At 48.6% G+C, this 24,379-nt stretch overlaps 1 protein-coding gene across 2 annotated transcripts in view; it reads left to right on the top strand.

Moving 5' to 3' along the window:
• The window catches only part of SHB (SH2 domain containing adaptor protein B), a 139,387-nt gene that overhangs the window by 68,154 nt on the left and 46,854 nt on the right, over positions 1 to 24,379 (top strand). For both annotated transcript variants that reach the window (XM_025431957.3, XM_025431956.3), the window contains exon 3: positions 21,160 to 21,375. In XM_025431957.3, the coding sequence (XP_025287742.1) occupies positions 21,160 to 21,375 (216 nt within the window). The remainder of the gene's footprint in view (positions 1 to 21,159; positions 21,376 to 24,379) is intronic.

Here is a 24,379-nt window from a genome sequence, read left to right as displayed (position 1 = left end):
TCTTTCCACAGAAGCCTGCTTCCAAGTGGAGCAAAATTTCACTGTGCCTACCTAAAAAAAAAAATTTTTTTCTTATGTATTTTAAAGAGCTGTCATTCTTTACATGCATCATCCTAGTAACCAGGAGCAACCCTTGAGCTCCTGAGTACTCCTTATGTACAGCACTGTCTCTCATCCTCACGGGGGCCAACTCTCAGAAAGGGGAGTAAAGCCAGATGGCGGGTGGGTGGGGGATGGGGCGGGGAGTTCAAGAACCAAGTAAGGGGCCATGTGCCATTGCTTCCCCCTCACTGCCAACACATGATCTTCTCAGACATGGCTTTCGTTATTCTTCTGTTCAGAGACCTTCAGGGGGTCCCACAGATCCAAGTGCAGACTTTCTAGGTCTTGCTCAAACCACACTTCCCTTTGTATCCACCTGGGTTTGTGGTGGTGTGGGGGCAGGCTCCAGGATACCAGACAGCACCTCCAACAACTTCCTGCTCTTCCTGTGTCAGTTCTCAGTGTCACCTCCGTCCAGGAGCCTTCCTTAGCCTCCTCACTCCCCAGGCTCACCAAGCACTCACCTTCCCTCTCTCTCATTCTTGTTCTTGCTTCTGAGTCCTGAGCCAGTCTCAGTCCCAGCAGCATGGGCAGGGCCTGAGTGAGTCATTTGGTTCCTCAGAGCCCAGCACAGGGCCTGGCACTTGGGCAGAGTTCATTGAAATGGGATGAAAATGAGCCTTTCCTCTGCATCCATCTTAGCCTTGCCTTTGAGGTTGATTTAATGACTGCAAACCTAATAATCAGTTGGACTGTTGGATCTCCTGTTTGTCTCTGAAAACCAAGCCACACACACACAAAAAGGGATGATTTTAAGGCTGTTGGAGCACATACTTTCCTGAATTTGAAAACAGGCAATGCAGAGATGGTTTGTCTCACTCGGGGGGGAGATGTTGTGAGTCTCTAGGGCGCCTGTGGTTCTGGGAAGTTTACAGTTTATGGAGCTATTCATGGTCGGGAAGCTCAGGCCAACAGAGTAATGGTCTGGTCTGGCCCTGTCCCTAGTGCCTCCCCTCCATCCTTCCCTCCCCTCCTCTCTCCTCTCTCCTCCCTTCTTTCCTCCTCCCTCTTAGCTGGTCACTGGTGCCTTGGAATTATAAATCTGAGATTTTAGAGTGGTAAGAATGCTGTAAATCCCCATCGCCTTTCCTTTTACAAGAAGGCAGGTGAGCAGGGTGTTGCTCTATAAGGGAAAGAAGCCCTGCCACAGCAAACTGCAAAGTGCCTGTCACATCGCTTTCCTGCCTCCCTGTTTCTCTTTGCTTTGTTGAATTCAATGGGCATCATGAGCCAGGAAAAAACATAGCTCATATTCTTCCCCACCCTTATTTCAGGGCCCTCTGTTCTCCCACTTGCCCTTGTCACAGCGAGAAGCCACTGTCCACTGTGGACAAACTGACTATCATTCATGGGGCAAAGGAGCAGAGATGCGTCTGTTACTGTTTGTGATGTGACAGGCACTAGACAGGAGGAAGATGGAGCTGGACATCATTGCTGGGGCTTCTCAGGTCAGGCACAAAGATAGATGTTTTGGGGGTCATGGCAGTACTCTAGGAGAGCTTTGTCCATTCAGGGGTCATTTTGCAGCCCCCATGTGCCAGGCACCAAGGACACTAACATAAGTGAGTCCCTGGGAGGCAGCCATGGACCAGGTCAGGCACCAAAGTGTCTTCAGACTTCATTTCATGGGGTGAAGGTCCCCATAGAGATGGCACAATCATACAGGTTCCAAGGGAAAAGACAGGAAAGGCTTCCCAGGAGTTTAAACTGACCCAAGTCTTGAAAGACAAGCAGGCCGGGTGGAGGGGACCAGCATGGTGGTGCTGGGGATCCACCAGCAGGTTTCACAGGTGCTGTGGGTCCTGAGGAAGCTCAGAGATAGGTGCTAGGGTTGGGGGGAGGAGGTGGGACAACCTTGCAGGGAGAGAGAAAGACAGCTTGTGCCCCACCCAGAAGTGAAGAGAGCATCCCAAACAGCCACAGGTTGTTGGACAGTCTGTTCATGGAGGGCTGTCTGAGCCTCTGGAAGGAGTTTGGGCTTTACCCTGAGGACTGTTGGGAGTACTTTAGCTGTAAACTGACCCTCACCCACTCCCCATCCATCAGCTTATCTTTTCCCTGAATCAAATCATCGAACTCATTGAGATCCTGCTGGTACTGTGTAAACACTGGGCCACTTGGGGCACACAGACTGATTCCATAGAGCCTCTGTTCTAAAACTGAGGTCAAGTTAGAAAGTTAGTCCAGGATATGAAGTTGAAGGCATAGAGTCACATAGCAGTTAAAGCTGGCACTGAAAGAAATGTCTTAAGGCCTTGCATGATTAATTGACATATGAATTGAGCAAATAACCAGTGCTAGAGTGAGCAGCAAAGGGGCAAAATGCCTTCCTAGGGTGGCTAGGGTCATTACTTGAAGGAGGTAAGATCTAAGCCTAGCCCTGAAGGCCCTTGGTATTGAAAGGAGAAGCTGAAGAAAAGGTCATTGCTGGTCAGGGGTATAGGGAACAGGCTCTGACCTTGGCCCAGGGCCTGGCATAGAATGACGTGCTATCACGTTTGTGATTCCAAATCTCTATAACATTCAAGGGTTGGGGAGCTGGCCAGTGTTGAAGAGATGACAGTTTTATTTATTTGTTTTTAGTATATGATTTATTTGAGAGAAAGAGGGAGAGAACACAAGCTGGGGAAAGAGAGAGGGAGAAGCAGACCCCCACTGAGCAGGGAGCCCAACGCAGGGCTCGATCCCAAGACCCCGAGATCATGACCTAAGGCAAAGGCATACACTTAGCCTGAGCCACCTAGGTGCCCTGAGATGAGAGTTTTAGACTCTCACCTAAGTGTTACTGAATTAAGAACTATTTAAATACTTAAAGCAAGTCTATGCAGTCAGAATACCATATGCCTTAATCAGATTCTGCATACAAACCAGGCCTTGGGATCTGGTTTAGGGACTCTCCATCCACGGCTGGCCAGGCTGTAAGGCCATCATCCCAATGTGCTGCTTCTACCTCCAGCACAATGTGCTCCTTCTACCTCCCAGGCTTCCCCTGGGAGTCTCAGCTGTGCTCAAAGGTTGTGGTGAGAACCTGGGACAGAGGTAGGCTTTAGGTCCTCCTGAAAATTGAGATGCTTAACCAAGCCAGTGGGTCAGAGGCCACCTTGTGTCTGCTCCCACCTGGAAACCATGGCTGGCCGTGGGCACACGGATTGGCAGCAGTCATTCTAGCTTGGACACTTTTCAAAACAGCCATTTCAGGTTGTCCACCACAAAGAAAAATCTTCATAAAGCACCCCAGTATGTATTTAAAACAGCAGGAGCTTCCGAGTGAACCCTGTAAGAAGACTTAGTTGCAAATTAGACCCCCAGGAAACAATGATTTGACCTATTGTATAGAACTGTTGGATGTGAGCCAATTAGATGTTGAAAGACATCTGCCTAAGATGATGATTTGGCTCTTAGAGTAATTGATCTTAAGCCATTCCTTCTGGTAGATGTAAGGGAGTGCAATCGAGGGTCCTAGCAGCCACCCTCTCCAGAGTAGATAAGAATGACAGGAAATTAGCCTGCTCCCTTTCAGTGTATAACTAGGGCCCCTGCCAGCACTTATGGGGTTTTCTCAATACATTTATTCTCCTCCTAGGTTTGGTCACCCCTCTTCTCTTTGCTACTCCTGCTCTGTCCTCCACAACATTACTCCTGCTATTAATTGTACTCGACATCTTCCCTGAGGAAAGCAAGATATGCCGAGGCAGCCTTTTTTCAAGTGGAGATGAATGAGATTTTAATGGACTTTGGTGACAGGAAGCTCCTCAGCAGGCTCCCTGAATCCTGTCCTGGCTCAGGCTTGGAGCACACTATGACCACTGCCTTTGGAGGAGCAGTTTTTCAGACCGCAGCTAGTGGCCAGCCCTTCTGAGTTGGTGGTGAGACTCAGCACAGCAGAGCTTTCTCCCAGGCAGCGGTGGGCAGATGGCTGACACATCAGGCCCAGAGGCCAACAGTCTAAACACCAGAGGAGAGCTCGCACCAAAGGGGAGTTGAGAGATTCCTTGGGAGGGTAGGACCTCTCTAGGGAGGTGCAGCCTCTTTGTCTGACTAGGACGAGAGCGTGGAGTCCCCAGTCATGTGACCTGTGGCTGGTGCCTCGTCAGGAGGACGTGAGTGAAATCTGAAGTGTGTGTCTGTGTGGCACGGTTGTAACGTGACAGCTGCTGCCTCCCCCCACCTCTTCCCGGCTCCTGCCGCCCCCACCCCGTTTCCGAGCGAGGAAGCCTGTCTGGCAGCACCGACTCAGCTGTCATACCACATCAGTTCTTGTAGGTTCCCAGCTAGTGGAAAAGTGCCAAATGCGAGCAGATGATCTACTTAATGAAACGCGCAGGAAGAAAGCTTCAGTTCCAGTTATTAGGGGGTTTACATACGATATAAAGACACTCCTTTTCCCAGAGCTTTTCCGAATTGTTCGCGGTAGGTGCCACACAAAAACCGTGTCCTGTTTCTGAACCTTGGAATCCGATCAGGCCTTCTCACAACTTTGTCATACGTTACAGGGTCCTTCCTTTTAGGAGCAAACATGGAAAATATTGAATAGCGAGACAGAAGTTGATTCTATTTGTTCAGCATCAATGAAAGGCACTGTACATGACTGATACTACAAAAGAAAAATGAAATGAGACATGTCCTTGTAGACATAAACCAATTGAACAGAGAGTCATTTATACAAGATGTCAGCTCAAAATCAGGTTGTGTATCTATCTCTGCACATGTATGTGTATGCTGCTCTAATCTGTAACATCTGCATAGGGTTTTATGGTTTACAAAGCTCTTTTATATCTTTTGTCTGGTTTTATTTTATAACAGCCCCATGGAGTTGATATTAGTATTCTCCCCACTACACAGCAGAGGCTGCCGAGTCTCTGCTGGGACAAGTGGCTCCCCACAGGGTATGAGCTGGTAAATGGCAGGGCTCAGGCTTGAAGTGAAACCTCTGGTTTCACTGGTGTTCAGAATGTGCACACCAGTAGACAGAGTTGCCAGCATATTCGGTCCCTGGGATTAAAGCACACTGTATTCTCAGGGAAAGTAAGAAGTTAATTGGTTACATTGCATTTGCATTTATTCCAAGATGGTCAAGGTCTGAAACATGCTGGAGTGAGGGTGGTGCAGAAGACAGCATTCACATGCCCAATGCTCTTCGTTTGTTACTCCCACTCGTTGAGTCTACATACATCATTTGGCGATTGATGTACTGGAGGCCCAGAGAGGTTGGAGGACTCATTGAGGTTACCTAGGTCAGAAGTAGCCATCTGGGTGCACCTGGGTGGCTCAGTGGTTGAGCGTCTGCCTTCGGTTCAGGTTGTGATCCCAGGGTCCTGGGATGAAAGTCCTGCATCAGGCTCCCTGAAGGGAGCCTGTGTCTCTGCCTCTCTCTCTGTGTCTCTCATGAATAATTTAAAAAAAAAAAAAAAAAAAAAGAAGTAGCCATCTGATCCTGTGGACACTTTCTACTCTGCTGTGGTACTGGATTGCCACAATGATATAGAAGTACAAAATGGAAATATATATAAAAAAATAAAATGAAGGGATTCAGTAAATAAATGAACACCATTGTAAATAACTGAAGACCATTGGGCCACCTAACCTTTAGTCATTTTCCAGATGACAAAGCAGCAAGGAGAGGTGTGTTCCAGGTCTGCTGGCAGTGAGCTGGAGATAGGCTCCTGACCCCCAGCCTGAGTTGGGCCCATTGCCCCTGGGTCTAGCTTCAAACAAGCATCTAGGGTGCTGAGTTTTCTGGAGGTGTTTGAGCTGGTAGGTAGGAATGCTCTTGGGGTTGATTCAGTTCTCTAGCGCCAGTTTCACAGTTGGAGAACCTTCCTTTCCATACTGCAGTAACCCTCCCTACCAAGTGAGACTGTGATCTCAAGCTTATGTCAAAAAATCCGTATTTCTCAATGGTGTGTCCACATTAGGACTCCCAGTTATTTTTAGACAGGAACTTGATTTTTTTTGTTCCGTCCCGCTTTGTTTTCCCACCTAGCTGAGGTTATATTTTCTGTCTAGCAGTAATTCGGAACTGCCTTATTTTTAACTTCATTTTTCTTCCTCTGATTTCCTTATTCTTCCAATTTAATCCACACTCAAATAGGCTTCCTTTCCCACCCCACCTTCCCCAGTTCTCATCCACTGGGTCACAAAACTTAATATAAAAGGCAAGTACTCAGCCTCATCTTGCTCTAGGCGAAAGCAAGAGGCAGAGTCTTCAGTAAGCCTTGAGTAGCTCCTTGTGACCGGGCTGCTGCTTGTCATTTTTTGAAAGCTTCTTCACCTGTCACCCACCCGGTGTGCCCCTGACTCCTTGCATGAGTATACACCTGAGAAAGAATGCTTCCTTCCTGCCCCTGCGCTCCACCCACCCTCACCCCACCACCACAGAAAAGGAGTGAAGGAGCTGGGCCCGAGGGGTTCGGCATTAGGCTGCTGGAGTGCCTCACTTGTGAGCCTGTAACTGTGCATGCATGTACATACATAAATATACACACACCTATATGCATACATATGCTCTGGGGCTCCCTAGGTCCAGTTTCCATTCTGGCACCAGTAATATTTGATAACGCTTGCCATAGGACCCACAGTTATTATAGCCCATTGTCTTTGTTTGCTTCATTTACTCTGCCCTGTGTGCAGTGGCAAGGCAGCAGTGAGAGTCCAGTTTAAAACTTGAGGAAACAGGGCAACTTGGGTGGTTCAGTGGTTGAGCATCTGCCTTCGGTTCAGGTCATGATCCAGGGTCCTGGGATCAAGTCCCGCATTGGGGTCCCCACAGGGAGCCTGCTTCTCCCTCTGCCTGTGTCTCTGCTTGTTTCTCTGCCTCTCTCTGTGTCTCTCATAAAAAAAAATATATATATATATATGTATATATATGTATATATATATATATTTTTTTTATTTAAAGCAAAAACCAAAACATGAGGAAACAGGCCCAGGGAGACCTGACTAGCCCAGCCCCTGCACACCACTGGGTGCCTCACAAGCCTTTGAATGCTCCCCATTGCCTCACCACCAAAATGCAAGCCTCTTAGGCTAGCAGTACTTGAGCAGGTGACACACTTAACTAAATAGCCCCAGAAAAGATTGTGTCTCAGGCTGTGAGCTTTAGGACAGGGACCAGGGTTGACTGATCAACATTTCCCCATCAACCAGCAACACAAGTACTCAGTAGGGTGAGTGAGTAAAAGAATGAACTAGTTAAACGAGTTCCTATATCTGGCCCTCCTCCCTCCTTCCCTTTAGCCTCGGGGATTTCCAGAGTCTGGGCTCTCAGTCCATTTCCCAAAGTACATTTCTTGTGTTGGAACCTGGAATCCTATGGATAAGAACTTTTGTACTGCTTGTAATCCCTTCTGATCCCCTCGGCAAGGAGCCACCTTTCAGGAGGCAGCCACTCCTGTAACTGGGTGGCAAGGTGTAAACCCCATTCTTCCCTGAGCTCACCCCCTCCCCAAAGGGCAACCTCTTTGCTTATCACCCATCAGGTAGATTCTGGTTCACAGCTTGCTCATCAACATTGGTTGATAGAAATTACCTTGATTTATGACCTAGAAGAACAGATAGCAAGCTCCTTGGGAGAGTGGGGACCCTTTGCAGAGAAACCACAGGCCCCAAAAAGTGATCAGTCCTACTCACAGCTGCGTGTCTTGGGAAAGCTTTCATCATTTGTGATGCACAGACTCTAACCACAGATTTTCCTGTGTCTTTAAAACTCAAGTGCCTCCGAGGATGACCAGGACTGTGTTTGGGGGTCATGTTATAATTAAAATGCATGTCTTAGAGTGAAAAGCCAGGACAGAGTTTCCTAAACCTCAAGTGTGTAAACATGACATGAAATGGAAATTGTTTAGAAACAGTCACAAAAGCAGAAGCTGTTGATCTAAAGCCTGTTCCACCGGAATGTTAAGTAGAAGATGAGGGGATTCCACAGCCGGTGCTTCCCGAAAGCAGCAGGGAACAAGTGATAAGGACAGCACAGCGCCGCATGGGCTCTGACGAAAGCAGATGTGGCAAATCCCAGCTCCCCCAGCAGCCTAAATTACCTCCTCATCCTAATGCCGCCTCTTTCCTCCTCTGTCCTGGGCTCATGTAAATTCCTAGCACAGTGCCTAGTGCAAAGCAGACCCTCAGCAAGTGCCGTCACCACCACCACTAACAATAATAATAAAGAGGATGGTCTGTGTGCCATCTGCATATGAAACTTCTTTTTAAAATTTTATTACATTAAAAAATATGTGCTCTGTGTGAGAAGATTCAACATACTAGGCATAGAGGAAGTAAAAGGTGAAGTCTCTCTCTAGAGACAAGGATTATTGTTAACAACTCATGTGCTCATTCAGCCTTTGCCTATTCGCTTGCAGAACTACACATCTCCACTCGTTACAAGCATGTTGTCTATATAATCGCTCTCCTGTTAAGCGTTGTTCTATATCACAGACCTTGTCCAAGGTCATCTGGCCTTTTTAAAATATTTATTTGCTTATTTTAGAAAGAGAAAGAGGTGGGGAGAGAAAACATGAGCAGAAGGGGCACAGGAGAGGGGGAGAGAATCTCAAGCAGATGCCATGCTAAGTGTGGACCCAGACTCAGGGCTCGATCTCACTACCCTGAGATCACAACCTGAGCTGAAACCAAGAGATGCCCAACTGACTGTGCCACCCAGGCGCCCCACGAGGTCCTCTGTTCTTTTGAGTGCTTCTCTACTATGACTGTGGTACGGTGTATTTCCGTCATTCCCCTATTTGCAGACTTTTACCTGCAGTTTTTTTTTTTTTCCTTTCATTCTGAAGTAAACACCCATTTATATATACTTCTGCATGAGGGTCTGGATATTTCCGCAGGATTGATTTCCAGAAGTGGAACTTCAAGCCATAGAATAATTTTTGTTAGGTCCACCAGTTTTCTCTCTGAGAAGGCCATTTCCAGTTTCTTCTCCCTCTGCCAGTCTATGAATAATGTTCCCTGCCTCAGGTAGACAAATATTTTAAAAAATTTTTTTTCTGTGCTGAATTCTGAATTTGCAAAAGGCTCTTTGTTTCTGTTCCTTCAACCAGTATTTACAGAGCATCTGTGGAGCCATATTCTGTGCTAGGAATTGCAGGGGATGTGTCTAGATGGATTGGAGTTGAACTTGGCCCTCAAGCTGGGGTGGGCATGGAAGCTGAGCATGCACATAGCTAGAAACCGCAGTAGGGAGTCCCAGGGTCCCGAAGCTGACTGCTAACATTGAGGATGGGGGGAGGCATGGGCTAGGGAGTGGTAAGAAATGTCAGGGACACCCTCTGGCTGCTTGAAGGGAAGTGTTAGTGAGAGTGTTGGGTTCATGTTTTAGCTGCTGCATTGCCACTCACATGGTGAGGGGGTTCAGTACCTAACTCCCCAAACTGAGCAGATACCTGGGACTCTGAGGCAGCAGTTGCAGGCGTGGGCACCCTGGAAGGAGCCAGGAGGAAGAAGCATCAGTGGTGAAGCAGCTGTCTCCACCAAGAATCTCAAGGTGCCTTTGCTCTTGTGTTCTCAGCCTTGATGGAGCTGGTGTGAACACAGCATGGAGTCTCTTTAGACACCTTTTTAGGGTCCTGAAGAGAGGCTGTTCTTGTGTTTCCCAGCACAAAAACATTCATCCTGCAGATGTTTCTTTCCAAATGCTCCTTGGGATGGTTGTATAGATGGTGTAATTTGTAGTAGCTGCTCATGGGAAATCACTGCTCGAAAATAATTCTGAACAGTGGTGGTTTTCAGGTTCCAATTTTTGTGTGTAGAAGCACCTATACACCTTCTCCTGCCTCACTTTTCATTCAGGCAAAACAAAAAAACACTTCTTTGGGTTTTTAGCACTTTGACACCAAAAAATACAAGACATGACGGGAAAGTTGGAAAGACCAGTCAGGTGGGAATTGTCCTGATTTCTCTCTCTGACTTTGGCAAGTCCTTTCCATCCTGGGTCTGCCATTTGCCCTGTTAAATGGAGGTGTCAGCTCTGCCTACCAGGATCTGTTGGCAGTCCTGTGGTTATAAGAACCAAATAATAAAGGGCTTTGATGACCAGAAAGTGCTATATGAAAGGAGGGAGTGTTGCTATTGGAGTTTTTTAAATTGAATTTGGTTTGACTCCTGGGCCAGATAGGGATCCCTGCCAAAATTCCTGGTCTCGTGGTGGCAGGATTCTCCCTGCATATTGTGGTTGAATTTTGGAGGAGTTTGCTGGAAGTTAGTTAGGATGCCAAGGTCAGGGACCTCACACGCTGGGTAGAATGGGCACTCTCGTTTATGTCCCCTTGTTTGCATGTCGAAGCCATAGCACTGGAATAAGAAGCATGTGTGAACATTCACTCTTACAGAAAAAGATTGAGGGACTCTGGAGCCAGAGAGGCCTCCGGGATCTCTGCTTCACCCGCTTCCGCCTCACCTGTAGGAATCTAAGCCCCCATGGCTCAGGCAGCTGGCCGGGGTCACACAGCTGGTGAGTGGAGGCCAGGCTGGTCCTTGGCTGCCTGCCTCATCATCACCATCCAGAAGGCTGAGGTTGTCTACAAGTCCCCAGGGGGATTAGTTCCTCTTCAAGCAGTTCCAGATTGAGGAAGGCTAGGGCAGAGAGCTTGCCAGATCTCAGCAAGTTGCTTCCGGCCAGGCAGCTGCACTGGGCACAGGGCACAATGCCAGCAACACCCCTCAGCATGAGGCAGTGACCCCATGACTGGCTTCAGGGCTGCCACTACCACCATATGGGTATGGGTAAGGTTTGACCAATTTGCCTGCAAACCTGACATGTGGCAAGGGGGGATTGTCAGGTAAAGGTGGAGGGAAGGGTTGTGCCAGGAAGAAGTCCCTGGCTCTGCCCTGGGAGGCTGGCAGCATGTGTTGGCCATCCCTCTGAAGATGAAGATGTGCTTGAATGCCTCTTTAATGGGCATTCCTCTTCCTCATGAAACCGCCTTGTGCTTGCTTGCTTTCTTTCTTTCTTTCTTTCTCTTTCTTTCTTTCTTTCTTTCAAGATTTTATTTATTTGAGAGAGAGAGCAAGCAGGAGTAGAGAATGGAGGGGGTGGTTTACAATGGAAGAGGGAGAAGAAGGCTTCCCACTAAGCAGGGAGCCCAATGTGGGGCTCGATCCCAGGACCCCAGGATCATGACCTGAGCAGAAGGTAGGCACTTAACTGTCTGAGCCACCCAGGCACCCCCTCCTTATGCTTTCTGCCCAAAGTGCCTGACCACAATGATGACTTTAGGGACCTGTGTGTGGTGCTAGTCCGATAAACCCTAAGCTGACCTGAGTTACCCTTCCTAATGAGCAAACCGATGACCAGAGGGAGGAAGTGACCTTCTGGAAGCACTTGGCACAAAGGAGCCAGGACTCTGCTCTTAATGCTACTTGCTTCCCTTGCTGACCTGAACTCATCTATCCAGCTGTAGACCCAGAGGATCGCAGGGAGCACCAGCCTGGGGTGAAAAAGCAGTGTAGTCGGCTGCACAGTTAAGAACGTGGGCAATAGGGATCCCTGGGTGGCACAGCGGTTTGGCGCCTGCCTTTGGCCCAGGGCACGATCCTGGAGACCCGGGATCGAATCCCACATCGGGCTCCCGGTGCATGGAGCCCGCTTCTCCCTCTGCCTGTGTCTCTGCGCCTCTCTCTCTCTCTCTGTGACTATCATAAATAAATAAAAAAATTAAAAAAAAAAAAAAACAAAAACGTGGGCAATGAATGAATGAATGAACGAACGAACGAACGAACGTGGGTTTTGGAGCCAGACTGCCTCTGTCGCTGGCTTGATGTGTGATTGCCTTAGGTGGTGATGTCGGCAGCACCCCTAGTACAGCCATTGTGGGAATTAAACGAGGAGCCAGATGCAGTACACCTAGCACAGCAAGCACCTCCCTTCCACACACACACAGTATGCACACTCCCTCTCCCCCCAACTTATAAAGAGTGGAGCCTTTGAGACCGTGGCTGAACCAGGCAGCTTGCCTGACCTGCAGAGTTCTTATCAGTCAGGTGGGGAGGGGGCTTGGGTTTGTTCACAGCCCTTACAAGGGCTTGCTCTTTGGGGTTCCATGGAAATGGGCTGGTGACACTGCTCGGTGAGGGCTGTCTGGCATGAAAGTGTGTCCCCTGTGGCTTTAGCACATTAGTGTGTGGCCAGAGGCCTCTGTGGAAGCTGGGACCTCACCGTGCCCAGCAGACTGGAAGATTGCACCATTGGGGGTGGTGGTGGTGAGGTGGCAACTGGCCCTCTTTATAAGTACTGTCCATCAATACTCAGAGGACCCAAGATGGGGCTTGCATCTGCCTCCATTTGCTGAGGCCCCAGATGGTGCATGCAAGCCCCTGGCCTCTGTCTGCAGCACAGAGGTCAAGGGAAACCTGCCCCTCTCAGGATCAACTTGAGAATGGCTGCTGCCACCCTGACCTCTGCCCCTCAGCCCAGTGGAAATGCTTGCACTTGGGTTGTTTGTAGAAGTGTGTCTGTCTTTCCGGAGTACTGGGCATCCTCTGTCCACTTCTTGAAAGGGTGGAGCCCAAACTGTTGCAGGGTCAGACCCTCAGATCATCGGCAGCTGATTGCCACATCCTGGTGTTTCCGCCAGTTCGGAAAAAGACTTTTTGGGTAAAAGCGCAAACCTGAGCAGGGCTCCTGATCCACTTTTCCCACTTTCCTGCCCTTTCACGTCTGCACTCCCCCTGGCATTTGGGGCCCTCTGGAGCCCAGCTCCAGGGCTCCTCATTTAGCACCTCCCCACCCCCTGTTCCTCATAAGCACCCCAAAGCAGCTCACAGTCTGAGGTTCTACCTCAGAACCCCTCATGCTTTCCTCTAGCCACAACTTTGCTGGTGCTTGACCTGCCTGGGTTGCCCTTTTGGTGCCCCTCATCTTTACCTTTCTGTCCGTTCTGTGACTGGCAATGGCTTGCCATTCACTGTATGTGATATCACACAGGTCCCTGACCCTTGAGGTGCTTCCTTGCACAAGGACTGGAGATTCTGTGAAATGCCATCTCCCTGAAGATTTTCGAAGTCCTTGGGACAGCATTTGCTTTCTGTCTCCAGGAGCTGCCGCCATCTGAACTAGCTTAGGGTACTTGAGGCCAGTCAGGACTGGATTTGTCCCAGCTGGGCCTCTAAACCTTCTAAACTGCGATGTGGGAGAGGTTTGGTGGCACAGTCAGTAACTCCTCTAACTGTTAATAACTCCATGCTTGGGATCCCTGGGTGGCGCAGCGGTTTGGCGCCTGCCTTTGGCCCAGGGCACGATCCTGGAGACCTGGGATCGAATCCCACGTCGGGCTCCCGGTGCATGGAGCCTGCTTCTCCCTCTGCCTATGTCTATGCCTCTCTCTCTCTGTGTGTGTGTGTGTGTGACTATCATAAATAAATAAAAATTAAAAAAAAAATAACTCCGTGCTTATGGATGTTGGCATCTGAACTGTCCTGGGAAACCAAGAGGTCCTGGGGTGGGGAGTGGGGGCAGGAGCCTTGTCTAACACCACATGAGAGCTCAACGTTTGGCCTGGGGGCCCCCTTAATACACAGTAAGGGCCCAGTGGATGCTAGAGAAAGAAAAGCAGGCAGCTTCCTTGATTGCCTTTGAATTGGGGTCTTGCAGTTGACATGGAGTCAGAAAGCTGTCTCTTGAGAAAGTTGCAACTCTAAATGGAGATTCATTTATGCACTGCTTTGAGCCTGAGAGCAGCCAAGATCCTGGAGCAGCAAGTTCGCCTCAGTGAGTCTCCACGGGGGATGGCGACAGAACTCTGGCCTGTAGCCTCTCAGAGGTCTCAGCCCGCTACAGTAGTCCCTTGAAGAGTACAGTGACAGGCAGGGCTGAAGGACCCAGCTGTAATTGCAGAGAGGGCCTGTGAGCTCTGCAAAGAGGTCCCACATGGCTTTTTAAATCACGAGGGAAGCAAATGTGGTGTCACCAGGTGCGTGAGCTCATCCTCGCTCTGGTGCCCCAGAACAGGGGTCCTCAAGGGAAGACCCCAGCACTGCAGATGACCAGGGATGGGAGCACACTGGGCTCCCTGACTCACACCTGGGCCTTTCCCTCACCCTTGGGCCTAGCATAAAAGAGCAAGTGGTACAGGTTCTACCGGGCAGTGACAGGCCCTCTCTGCTCCCTGACCATTGTTCTTGTACCACACCCCCTGCTTCCGCAAAGCTCACCCTCCGTTTCTTGGGTGTTTCTGTGCACGCCTGGAAAAGATGGTAAGAGAACTCCAATTAGTCAGTCTCCTGGCTTCTAGACAGCTCCGGAAACCAGACTAGATAGAAGAGGAGGAAGGAGGTGGGGCCTCCTGCTTGTGTTGTGTCGGGTTTATCTCCAGGATTCATCACCAAACCTCCCTGCCCTGCCCTTGCTGGCCTGCAGCATCCACCCAGGAAGACTCCTGCTGCCCCAGACCGCCACCTCGGCCTCTAAGGGATACCTGAATTCAGACATCTGTTGGATTACCTCGGCCAGGAGTCGGGCCTTTCTCCAGAAACTGTTTTAACAGTTCAGATGGGGATGAACATCCCCCGTCTTCCCTTTGATGTGGTGCCCTGGAACTTGGCTGATTTTCAACTGCATGCCTAATTAGGAACAGCCACCCGCCACTCCTGTGCAGCTCCTCACTCAGTCTGTGGTGCTGGGTATGATTTTAACACCTCAGACCCGACTAAAATAGATGCCCCTGCCTCCAGAAGATTTAAGAACTAGACAGTCTGATAAAAGAGATGTCAGGAAGTGTCTGGGAAAGGCAGCAGGAGAAGTCCTGGTCCAGGAGTTAGAGGACCTCTGGCCTCATCCCTGCTACTTTTTTCCTGTCGCCAGCTCTCAGTTTCCCAATCTACAAAATGTAGTAGTTACACTGCTGATCGTTGAGTCCTCCCCTCTGTGTTTCACGTGATGCACAACAGCTGATCCGGAGTAGGGCTCCCACATGGAGGCATGGGATTGCCAAAGCAGCAGCGAAAATCAGAAGTTTGGGATCCAGAAATGGAAGTAGGCTTAAAGGTTGGTGTTAAAACCCTTCCATTTTGAGGGCAGGGTTGGCCTGTCAGATTTCAGGAAGCCCACCTTCTGTGGCTCTGGGACATGAAGGGCAATAGCCAAGGAGGAGGGGTGTTGGGCTTGTGTTCCAAGGAAGCCCAGTTGTGATAACTAGAATGACAGTGACGTCCCAGTGTGCTTTTTTTTTTTTTGTGCACCAGGCACTGTTCCAGACCTTGAATGCATGTGAATTCATTTAACTCTCGTAACATGAATCCAAGGTGATTACCATCATTGGGAAATGATGTCCAGAGATGCAGAAACAGGAGCGACTTCCCCTCTGCTTGAGCCTCTGCTTGAGCCAGGCTTCAGGCCCCAGTAGCCTGGCAGACTTTGTGTTTTCAGCCATAGCATGGTGCTGCTGAATGTGTCACTCCCCTGGACCTGGGGCTTTGTCTCCCTCCAGGTGGATGGCCATGGAGGGTTCATCATTTGAGTAGTGCAGCCCTGAACTTGTGAGTTTAGTCTGCCCCCATCCCTGGCATCTCAGGCATGGGTGCTCATGACTTCCAATCCGAGATGTGGGAGAGGTCTGCTGGCACAGCTAGGCACCCTACTGTGGGCTGAGTAGAGGTTTCTTAGCACAGGAATGGAGGCCTCGTGGGCCACACATCCATCCCTTCTGAGCTCTACTGCCCTATGATTTGGGATCTAGTGTGGATTCCCAGACAAGCCCAGCTGGGAAAATTAGAGGTGAGGGGCCTGCAGGTCAGCGTCTATCATTTCCAGCAAGGCTTCTACACGTCTGTACCAGCCTCTCCCCGCCCAGCTCCACCCTGCCCTAGGGTCTAAGGCACCTCTCCTTAGATACTCTTAGGGGTGCCATCCCATAGCATTCAGAACCCACTCCCACCTGCCTCTGGCTTCCTCTCCCACCAGGCCCCCTGTACAGCCCTCCTGCTCCACATACACCTTGTGCTTCTGGCCCCTCTGCCTTTGCTTTGGTCCTCCCCCCATCACACATCCACTTGCCCTGCTGAACCACTGTGCTCTGACCTCATGTCCAGATTCCTTAAAGCCCTCCCAGGCTCCCCCCAACTGAGTCACATCTCTTCCCTATTGAGGATCCTGAGCCATTTCTGTACTGGAGGCTCTGGCCATCCCTCACCAAGGGTTTCTTGAAGACTAGGATTGTGTCTCCATCTGGCTCTTGTGTCAGGCATTTGGTAGATGCCTGGCTGGGTGTGATTGCGGGGGGCGAGGGGGGGTTGCCAGTGCTACTAGAGGAAGCTAAGTGCACATGGCGATGCTCATGATTTCCTTGGCCTCGGTCCCTCAGAGATTTCCTCCTCCTGAAGGGAAGATAAAGAGGTAAAGGAAAGATTTCTTTTCTTTTAGTCTTTTTACTAGTGAAAAATATTTACCATGAAGTGTGTTACACAATTTTTCATTTAGATGTATACCCACCTGCTTTCAAAATACAGATTTGAGGTTGTCCATCATTTTAAATAATGTCTATAAGGAGGCCATCATAGTAGAAATCAAAGTAGAATCTATACAATATCTAAGACAACACTCAGTGAAGTTAAGCATCAAAATTAACTCTGAGCTTCCTGGCAGCCAAAGCAAAGAAAAGGAGGATGGGAGGGAAGTGGCACAGAGCTGGCGAGCCCCGGAGCAAAGTGTACCTTTATTGCTTGTGGACTTGGGGAACTGTAAACACTCATCAGATCCACTCAGGAGACTTCTGGTTTGCACCAAGCTCTGTCCTGGGCCCCTAGCTCAGATAATCCCCTGGCCCTCGTCTCTCCACAGCCTCAGCCCTTGGTCAGCACACCTGCCTCGCCCTCCTGGCTCTGTGCCTTTGGTGAGTGCTCAGGTCTAACATTCTCTGATTCTAGAGAAGTGCTGATTGATTTTTTTTTTTTTCTCTTTCTCTTTATGTAGTTCCACTTGAAAACCTTTCTATTCCAGAGGTCAACAGAAATCTCCACCTTGTCAATTTCATGTTTCTGCTCACTGAGAGGCATGAAATCATAGCCTGCCACCAATATTAAAGGTCATTTTCCATGAATTTGTAGATGGTGATGTCCAGATAATGTGTGACTTAAAACATATGGTCATCAGCCCCCCTATTAGATTAGTCTCTCGACCCTCACAGATCACAGTCTGGGTAATAAGGAGGGTGGGCCCAGTCATTAGGCAGAAGACAGTGTCGTCTGGTGAGCTGGCCCAGTGCAGTGGCCCTTGACTTCCTGGGGCCCCTGGCAATCCTCTCCTGGGAGAGAAGATGCTCTCTAAATGAACATTTTCTCAGGAAAGGGCAGCTGCTTCCAAAATGCACATAGCTCCTGTAAGCCCAGTCTTGCTTCAAACCATATCTACTTTCATGTTCTCCTGTCTTAATTACACTTTTTCTTTACCGACATCCTAACTCATTATTTAAAACAACTTTCAGAAATAATTATGCAATAATTCCTTCCTCTCTGCACAGTAGCTGGTTACCTTCCTCTATCAGGTTTTCGATCCTTTATTTACATGTAGCTGTACTGACAACATTGCTGTCATCAGAGTCTGGGTATTGTGGGCAAAAGTGTGTGATGACAGTGTTCAGCAATTCTTAGCAAGGAGTAGAATTCCCTTTGGGGCCTCATTCACATCGGCCAGGACTTGTTTAGAAAGCCCACATTATGCAGTTTACTCAACACATAAACAATCTTGTATTTTACTTTTTAACTTACCATAATTTTATGCACGCTTTCCCATGTACCTACATAATCTTCAAATTTATCATTTTAATGGCTGCTTAATATTCCATCCAGTTAGTGTGCCATAATTTACTTAACTGTTCCCTATTGTTGCAGCCTTAATGAAAATTTGAATTCACCATGTACTACAGGGGGAAGCTCGTTTTAATGATTACCATTATAACATCCTCTGCCCTAACTGCATGCCATTACTAACCCAGCTTTAGGAAGGCACAGATGCTTTTGGAACAATAAATTCTATATGAGAGGTGTATGCACAAGTCCCTCTGATTTAATAGCTAATCTGTTCACTGCACATGTTTTCCTTTTATGCCGAATATCCATCTCTTCTACATATTGTGTAATACTAAACTAGATGCATTTGGCATATTGCTCCAGCTACTTTATCACTGCTGTCAGGGACTTCCATAAATTAACGGGAATTTGGGGTAAGGAGTGGTTTCTGGTTGTCAATTGTCGTTCATTTACCCCACCCCCACTCACTGACTGTCTGCTTACAGCCTGGTTCTGTGAGAGAGCAAGGGCACACTTGATTATTGGTGCCCAGATATGTATCTGTGTGTTGCTTTGTGGTACCCAAGATTCAGTGGCGATTCTCAGGCAAAGTGCTTTCTAAACCGTAGAGTGCATTAATGATTGCTGGTCCTGTTGTAAAGTAGGGTGAAGAGGAAGGTGATCGTCCTGGGTCAGGAGGCTAGACTGCACTCCTTAGAACCCATGAGGCTGCTGTGGATGACAACAAGCCCACAGAATAGATTAGATGGTTTGGTAGGTTTAGTGACTTCCAGAGTTGTCTATCGTGTCTTACAGTCAGTGTTCACTTTGAAGTGGCCAACTCCTATCTTTTATAGCTCTTCTCTTTTCCTCTTTCCCTAAGAAGGGAAACATCATCCTTAAAACTAATAAATGATCCCAGGTTACTCATGGGACCCAGTAAAGCCGTGTTCTGCCAAAGTATGGGACATCTTCTCAGAGGAGACAGGATTTTAGGGGGCCTGAGAACCACATAGTGAGGTTTTTTCCATTTTGTTCCGCTCTCTTTCTAAAAAGAAAAAGTGACTGTTTGCCAAAGACAGTATCTGCGTGCTGCTTGCACCCCATGGGCTCGCTCGCACTTGCCCTTGTGTCCCTTTTCAGCAGTTTGGAAAGCAAGCCAGATGCTGGCTGCCCAGCAGGCAATAGTACCTACCTGCTTGGTTTTGTTCTCATCATTCTTTTTATGTTTATCAGCTGTTTTTAGTAAAGGATAATGTCTTATGGATGGTAATACAAAATTTTGGTTGTAAATTTATTAACTCTAAAAAGTGAGGCAACATGAGTAAAAATAGAAAATAATAACCCAGGCAGTACTTGAAAACAGCGAAATCGTGAAGTTGGTGTGTGACTTAACGAGGTCTGGGAAACACTACCATAATGTTATTTAACATCAACACTAGCAGCACTGGCACAGAATCAGTTGGCTTCTGTTGTATCGGGGCGTGTGCATGGGGATTTTTGTCATCCCCACGAGCTGGCCCTGGACCATGAAGCCCAGCCTAAAAACAATGCTCTTGCTCAGAAGGGCTGACGTCATCATGTGTACTGTCAGCTGCTCTTCAAGGCATAGAAGTCCCCGTGGGCTTCTACCCTGATTTGGAGAATGCCTCAAGAGTCCTTTTCAACAGCTCCCTCTCAATGACCCTCACCCCTTCGGTGTCAAACCTTACTGCTCACCTCCTTGAACCCAGTGCTCCAGCAAAAGTGGACAGTGAATAGGCAAACAATTTTATTCCACCTCAAAAAGAAACGAAATTCTGACACATGCTACAAAAAGCTTATAAACATTATGCTAAGTGAAATAAGCCCGTCTTGGAAGGACAAGAACTGTATGATCCCTTTAGATGAGGTCTCCAGGAGAGTCATATTATTAGAGACAGAAGCAGAAAGGTGCTGCCAGGGGCTGGAGAGGGAGAGGTGGGGGGTGGTCAGCATTTAACAGTTACAAGGTTTAAGTTTGGGACGATGAAAAAGGTCTGAGGATAGGTCATCACGATGGCTGCACAACAATGCGAATGTACTTAATGCCATTGAACTGTATAATTAAAAATGGTTAAAATGACAAAGTTATATGATGTGTAAGTCTTACCACAGTGAAACAGAAAGGCAGTGAACCCATCTATCCCCTCCAGCCACACTGCCTTGGCGCCCACCTCCATCCTGCCACAAGGAATGCTGACCCCTCCTGTTTTCACTTGTCAGAGCATCAATTCACGTGTCATGTCTCTCCCCCTCCCTGGTCCCTTACAGCCCCTGCACCCGAGCCCCTCTGCCTCAGGAATTATGGTGATTTAGGTGTATGCTCTACCTCTTCTGGAAGCACTGGGCTTCCTGAGAGCAGCCTCTACAGCAAACCCACCCTTCCACATGTCTCATGCGGGCCCCTTCACACAGAGGGTGTTTAGGAAGGATCAAAGCAGGTAAACTGTCACTGTTTGACTCAGAAACACCTGATTCTAGCATCCTGGGATCCATCCTCAAGCCACCACTGGCCTGGCCTCTCAGAAATGAGCAGCAGCTGACATGGAGGCCCCCTGTCTGGGGTCTGGTCTAGACAGGCAGTCACCCCTCAGCCCACATAGGGCCCCGCCATGGCATCCTCTCCAGAGGATTAAGAGTTTCCCCCCCCATTATTCAGAGGTGAAACTGGACATCTGTTCCCATGTCCCTTGGATGTGCTCAGTGTGTCAGAAGACAGGCAGGCTGTGGGACAGGCAGAAATGCAGGGAAGGGGTTGCTCATGCAGATTTGTAGGAGAGGAAAGAGTGACCCAGGGAGGCTCTTGACTTGTTAGCTGAGGGCAAACACGAGGATCATTTAGCCTAATTTCATTTTTCAGGTAGGGAATGAAAGTCCAGAGGATGGGGAACAGTCCTAGTGGGCAAGATCCTACTCATGTGTAGAGCAAAGGGGTGGGGGCTCTTTCTGTTTCAGGCTGCTGTCAAAGCACACCTGAAACATCATGTACATATCTGGGCCCAGCCCTTGCAGACGATAGTGACTGAGCAGATGGCAGTGGTAAGCCTCTGATGGCAGCGGTAAGCCTCTGGTTCTGTCATTGGGTCCAAGAGCCTGAGATCTTTGTGAGGAAACCTCGCCCTGTGAGAGCAGAGACGCTGCCTTCAGGGTGGGGAGGGACAGTTAAGCACAGACGCAGGGGCCCATTCCTGTGCAGTTCTCAGCTCTTTGGCTGGTGACTAAATTCCTGTGAATGTCACCTGACAGATCCCAGGTGAGGAAGTACATACTGTGCATCCGTTACATCTCTGCTTCCTTCCTTTTTGCCTACAGAATTTCAGAGGCAAGAAAGTGTCCGGTCCCAGCACAAAGGCATCCAATTATATGACACCCCTTACGAACCTGAGGGCCAAAGTGTCGACTCAGACTCAGAGAGCACGGTCAGCCCCCGACTGCGGGAGAGCAAGCTGCCCCAGGACGATGACAGGCCCGCCGACGAGTACGACCAGCCATGGGAGTGGAACCGGGTCACCATCCCAGCTCTGGCAGGTAAGGAGCCAGGAGCCCCATTCGGAGGGGGCCCACCCACCCTCGACACTCACCTTTGGTAAAGGGTGTAAGTGTACCAATCCCTCATGCTCAGGCAAACCACAGGGCTTCATTTGATGATCCTGTTGGGCGGTCTTCTCTTTTAATCTAGCTGAGCCACTCAAAGATGATGAGGGTCCTGGAGGGAAGGTAGGCCTGGTCAAGCCAGGTAGAAATCCTAGGCCGAGCCGTTAGGGCCTTGGTTCTGATCCCTCTAGTCTTCCCAGAAGACCTGACTTTCTCTTGGTCCTGTTGGTAATGTTCTAATTCACCGAAGCCAAGATTTCAGAAGGAATTTTCTTACATACCTACAAGAAGACCAACCTGCGAAGTGGCTCCTACTGGGCCTGAGGGAGCCCAGTGCTTCCTCCTAGCTGTATGGCTGCCAGAAGCCTGCATATACCCAGGGCCACTGTGTTTCCTGTCCCAGCTCCAGCACAAAGCCATTCATGGAGCATAGGCATGGGTGCATCCTGACCTCAAGCTGGCTCTTGCCCTGGCTGAGAATGACTCAGGCGCCTCCCTCCACCTCACTCTGAGACTGGTTCTCCTGAATCTGGATATCTGTCACAGCACTAAAACCCCTCTCCCAACCTTTTGGAAAGTTGCCTGCCACATGTGTCACAGGTCTTAAGCTTATGCGCACACTCTTTGATTCTAAGCCCAGCCTTTAGGATCCGTGCCAGGGTTATGATCTAAAATTCAGAAAAGGCATTGTTTATGATCATGAAAGGTGGGGAACAACCTGCATGTTGAGCAGATAGGGATTGGTTAAAGGGAATACTGTGTACAGCCACTTAATAGGTGATATTGACAAAGAGTTTATAACAACTGAGGGAAATACTTATGTTTAATGTTAAGAGGTGAAAAACCAGATGCAAAAAAATTTCTTCTGTATCTAAGAGTTTAGGCATATGCAAAGAGACATTGAATGACTCATTTAGTTTTTGCCTCATTGAAGGTCCATAAGGGGGAGTTTTTATTTTATTAAGATTTTATTTACTTATTGAGAGAGAGCATGCACACAGGGAGAACTGCAGAAGGAGAGGGACTGTTCCTGTTTCCTGGCATGGTTGGTAAGAGGCTGTGCTCCTCCTGGGCATGAGAGGAGCTGGAATGGGGCTAGTGCCATCTGAGAACTTACTCTGCAAACACTAGTTTGATTAAAGGGCTAGTGTGGCCACTCTCCCAGACATCTAGGGCCCGTGGCATGAGATAACACTGCAGACAAGTATGGGGTCTCACACTCTTCTGGACTGATCACCTGCAGGTCACTTAACTGTGGTGTCACCTTTGATGCTTAGTCTGGTCTGGTGCTGTGCTGCTCAGAATGTGATCCCTAGACCAGCAGCATTGCATCACCTAGGAGCTGGTGAGAATTGCAGGGTCTCAGGCCCCACCCCAGACCTATGGAGTCAGAATCTGTTTTAACAAGACCCCCAGGGATCCCTGGGTGGCGCAGCGGTTTGGCGCCTGCCTTTGGCCCATGGCGTGATCCTGGAGACCCGGGATCGAATCCCACATCAGGCTCCCAGTGCATGGAGCCTGCTTCTCCCTCTGCCTGTGTCTCTGTCTCTCTCTCTCTGTGACTATCATAAATAAATAAAAATTAAAATAAAAAAAATTAGGGACTTTGACTAAATTAGTGACTACCTTTAAAAAAAAAAAAAAAAAAACAAGACCCCCAGTGCAGCCCTGGTGGCGCAGCGGTTTAGCGCCACCTGCAGCCTGGGGTATGATCCTGGAGACCCGGGATCAAGTCCCACATCGGGCTCCCTGCATGGAGCCTGCTTCTCCCTCTGCCTGTGTCTCTGCCTCTCTGTCTCTCTCTCTCTGAATAAATAAATAAATAAATAAATAAATAAATAAATAAATAAATAAATAAATCTTTAAAAAAAAAAATAGGGCAGCCCAGGTGGCTCAGCGGTTTAGCACCACCTTCAACCCAGGGCCTGATCCTGGAGACCCCGGATTAAGTCCCGCGTCAGGCTCCCTGCATGGAGCCTGCTTCTCTCTCTACCTGTGTCTGTCTCTCTCTCTCTGTGTCTCATGAATAAATAAATAAAATCTTAAAAAAAAAAAAATAACAAGACCCCCAGGTGATTCAAATGCATGTTAAAGTCAAAAGCACTTAACCTATAAAACTTTAACTGTTCAAAAGTCTCTTGGACCAAAAGGCTCACTTCTGCCCAGAGAGGGTTTTGGAACTCCTGTACATTCTTTGCAAAGGATCACAATGTCTCAGTTAGAATCGTCTCCTTGGGGCACCTGAGTGGCTCAGTGGTTGAACATCTGCCTTCAGCTCAGGTTGTGATCCTGGGGTTCTGGGATCGAGTCCCGCATCAAGCTGCCTGCTTCTCCCTTTGCCTGTGTGTCTGCCTCTCTCTCTGTGTCTCTCATGAATAAACCAATAAATATCTAGAAAAAAAAAAAAAAGAACTGTCTCTCCTTATAAGTTTCTGGGCCACAAGTATCCATTCTGGACTTGGCCATATGTCAGTGAGTTGCCATCACAAATGTCATTACAGGTCTACTTCTTTGGCTACCAATAGAAGACAGACTCAGGATCAGATCTCCGTCTATGTCTCATCAAGTCACTTGTCTCTGTATGGCCTGCTCCAAGTGTATACTGGCTATCCTCTTCCCAAGAAGCTTTTGGCTTAGTTCTGATTTCTGGGGCAGAGAAGGAAGCTCTTTCCCTCAGGCTGGAGGGATGCTGTAAGCATGAGTCTTTAGTCATAACCAGATGTCTCCCCAGGTCTGTGGAGCCTGTTGGTGTAGTGTTGGTAGATGAGGAGCACCCTTCAATATCCTAGCCTAGAGTGAAGATGGAGTGAGGGGTGGATGGGCCACCTTCCAGGTAAGGAGGATGAGTTGAAATGGCTCGATTAGATAGCTCAAGCACTGCCATGGTCCCATTTGTAAACCTAGACATGTGGCTGCCCAGGAATGAAGGACAGTTTTC

This window comes from Canis lupus, chromosome 11 (genome assembly GCF_003254725.2).
Source record: "Canis lupus dingo isolate Sandy chromosome 11, ASM325472v2, whole genome shotgun sequence".
In the NCBI taxonomy this organism is placed as follows: domain Eukaryota; kingdom Metazoa; phylum Chordata; class Mammalia; order Carnivora; family Canidae; genus Canis; species Canis lupus.
The sequence above is the reverse complement of the archived record's forward strand: the minus strand, read 5'-3'. Positions and strand labels throughout refer to the sequence as shown.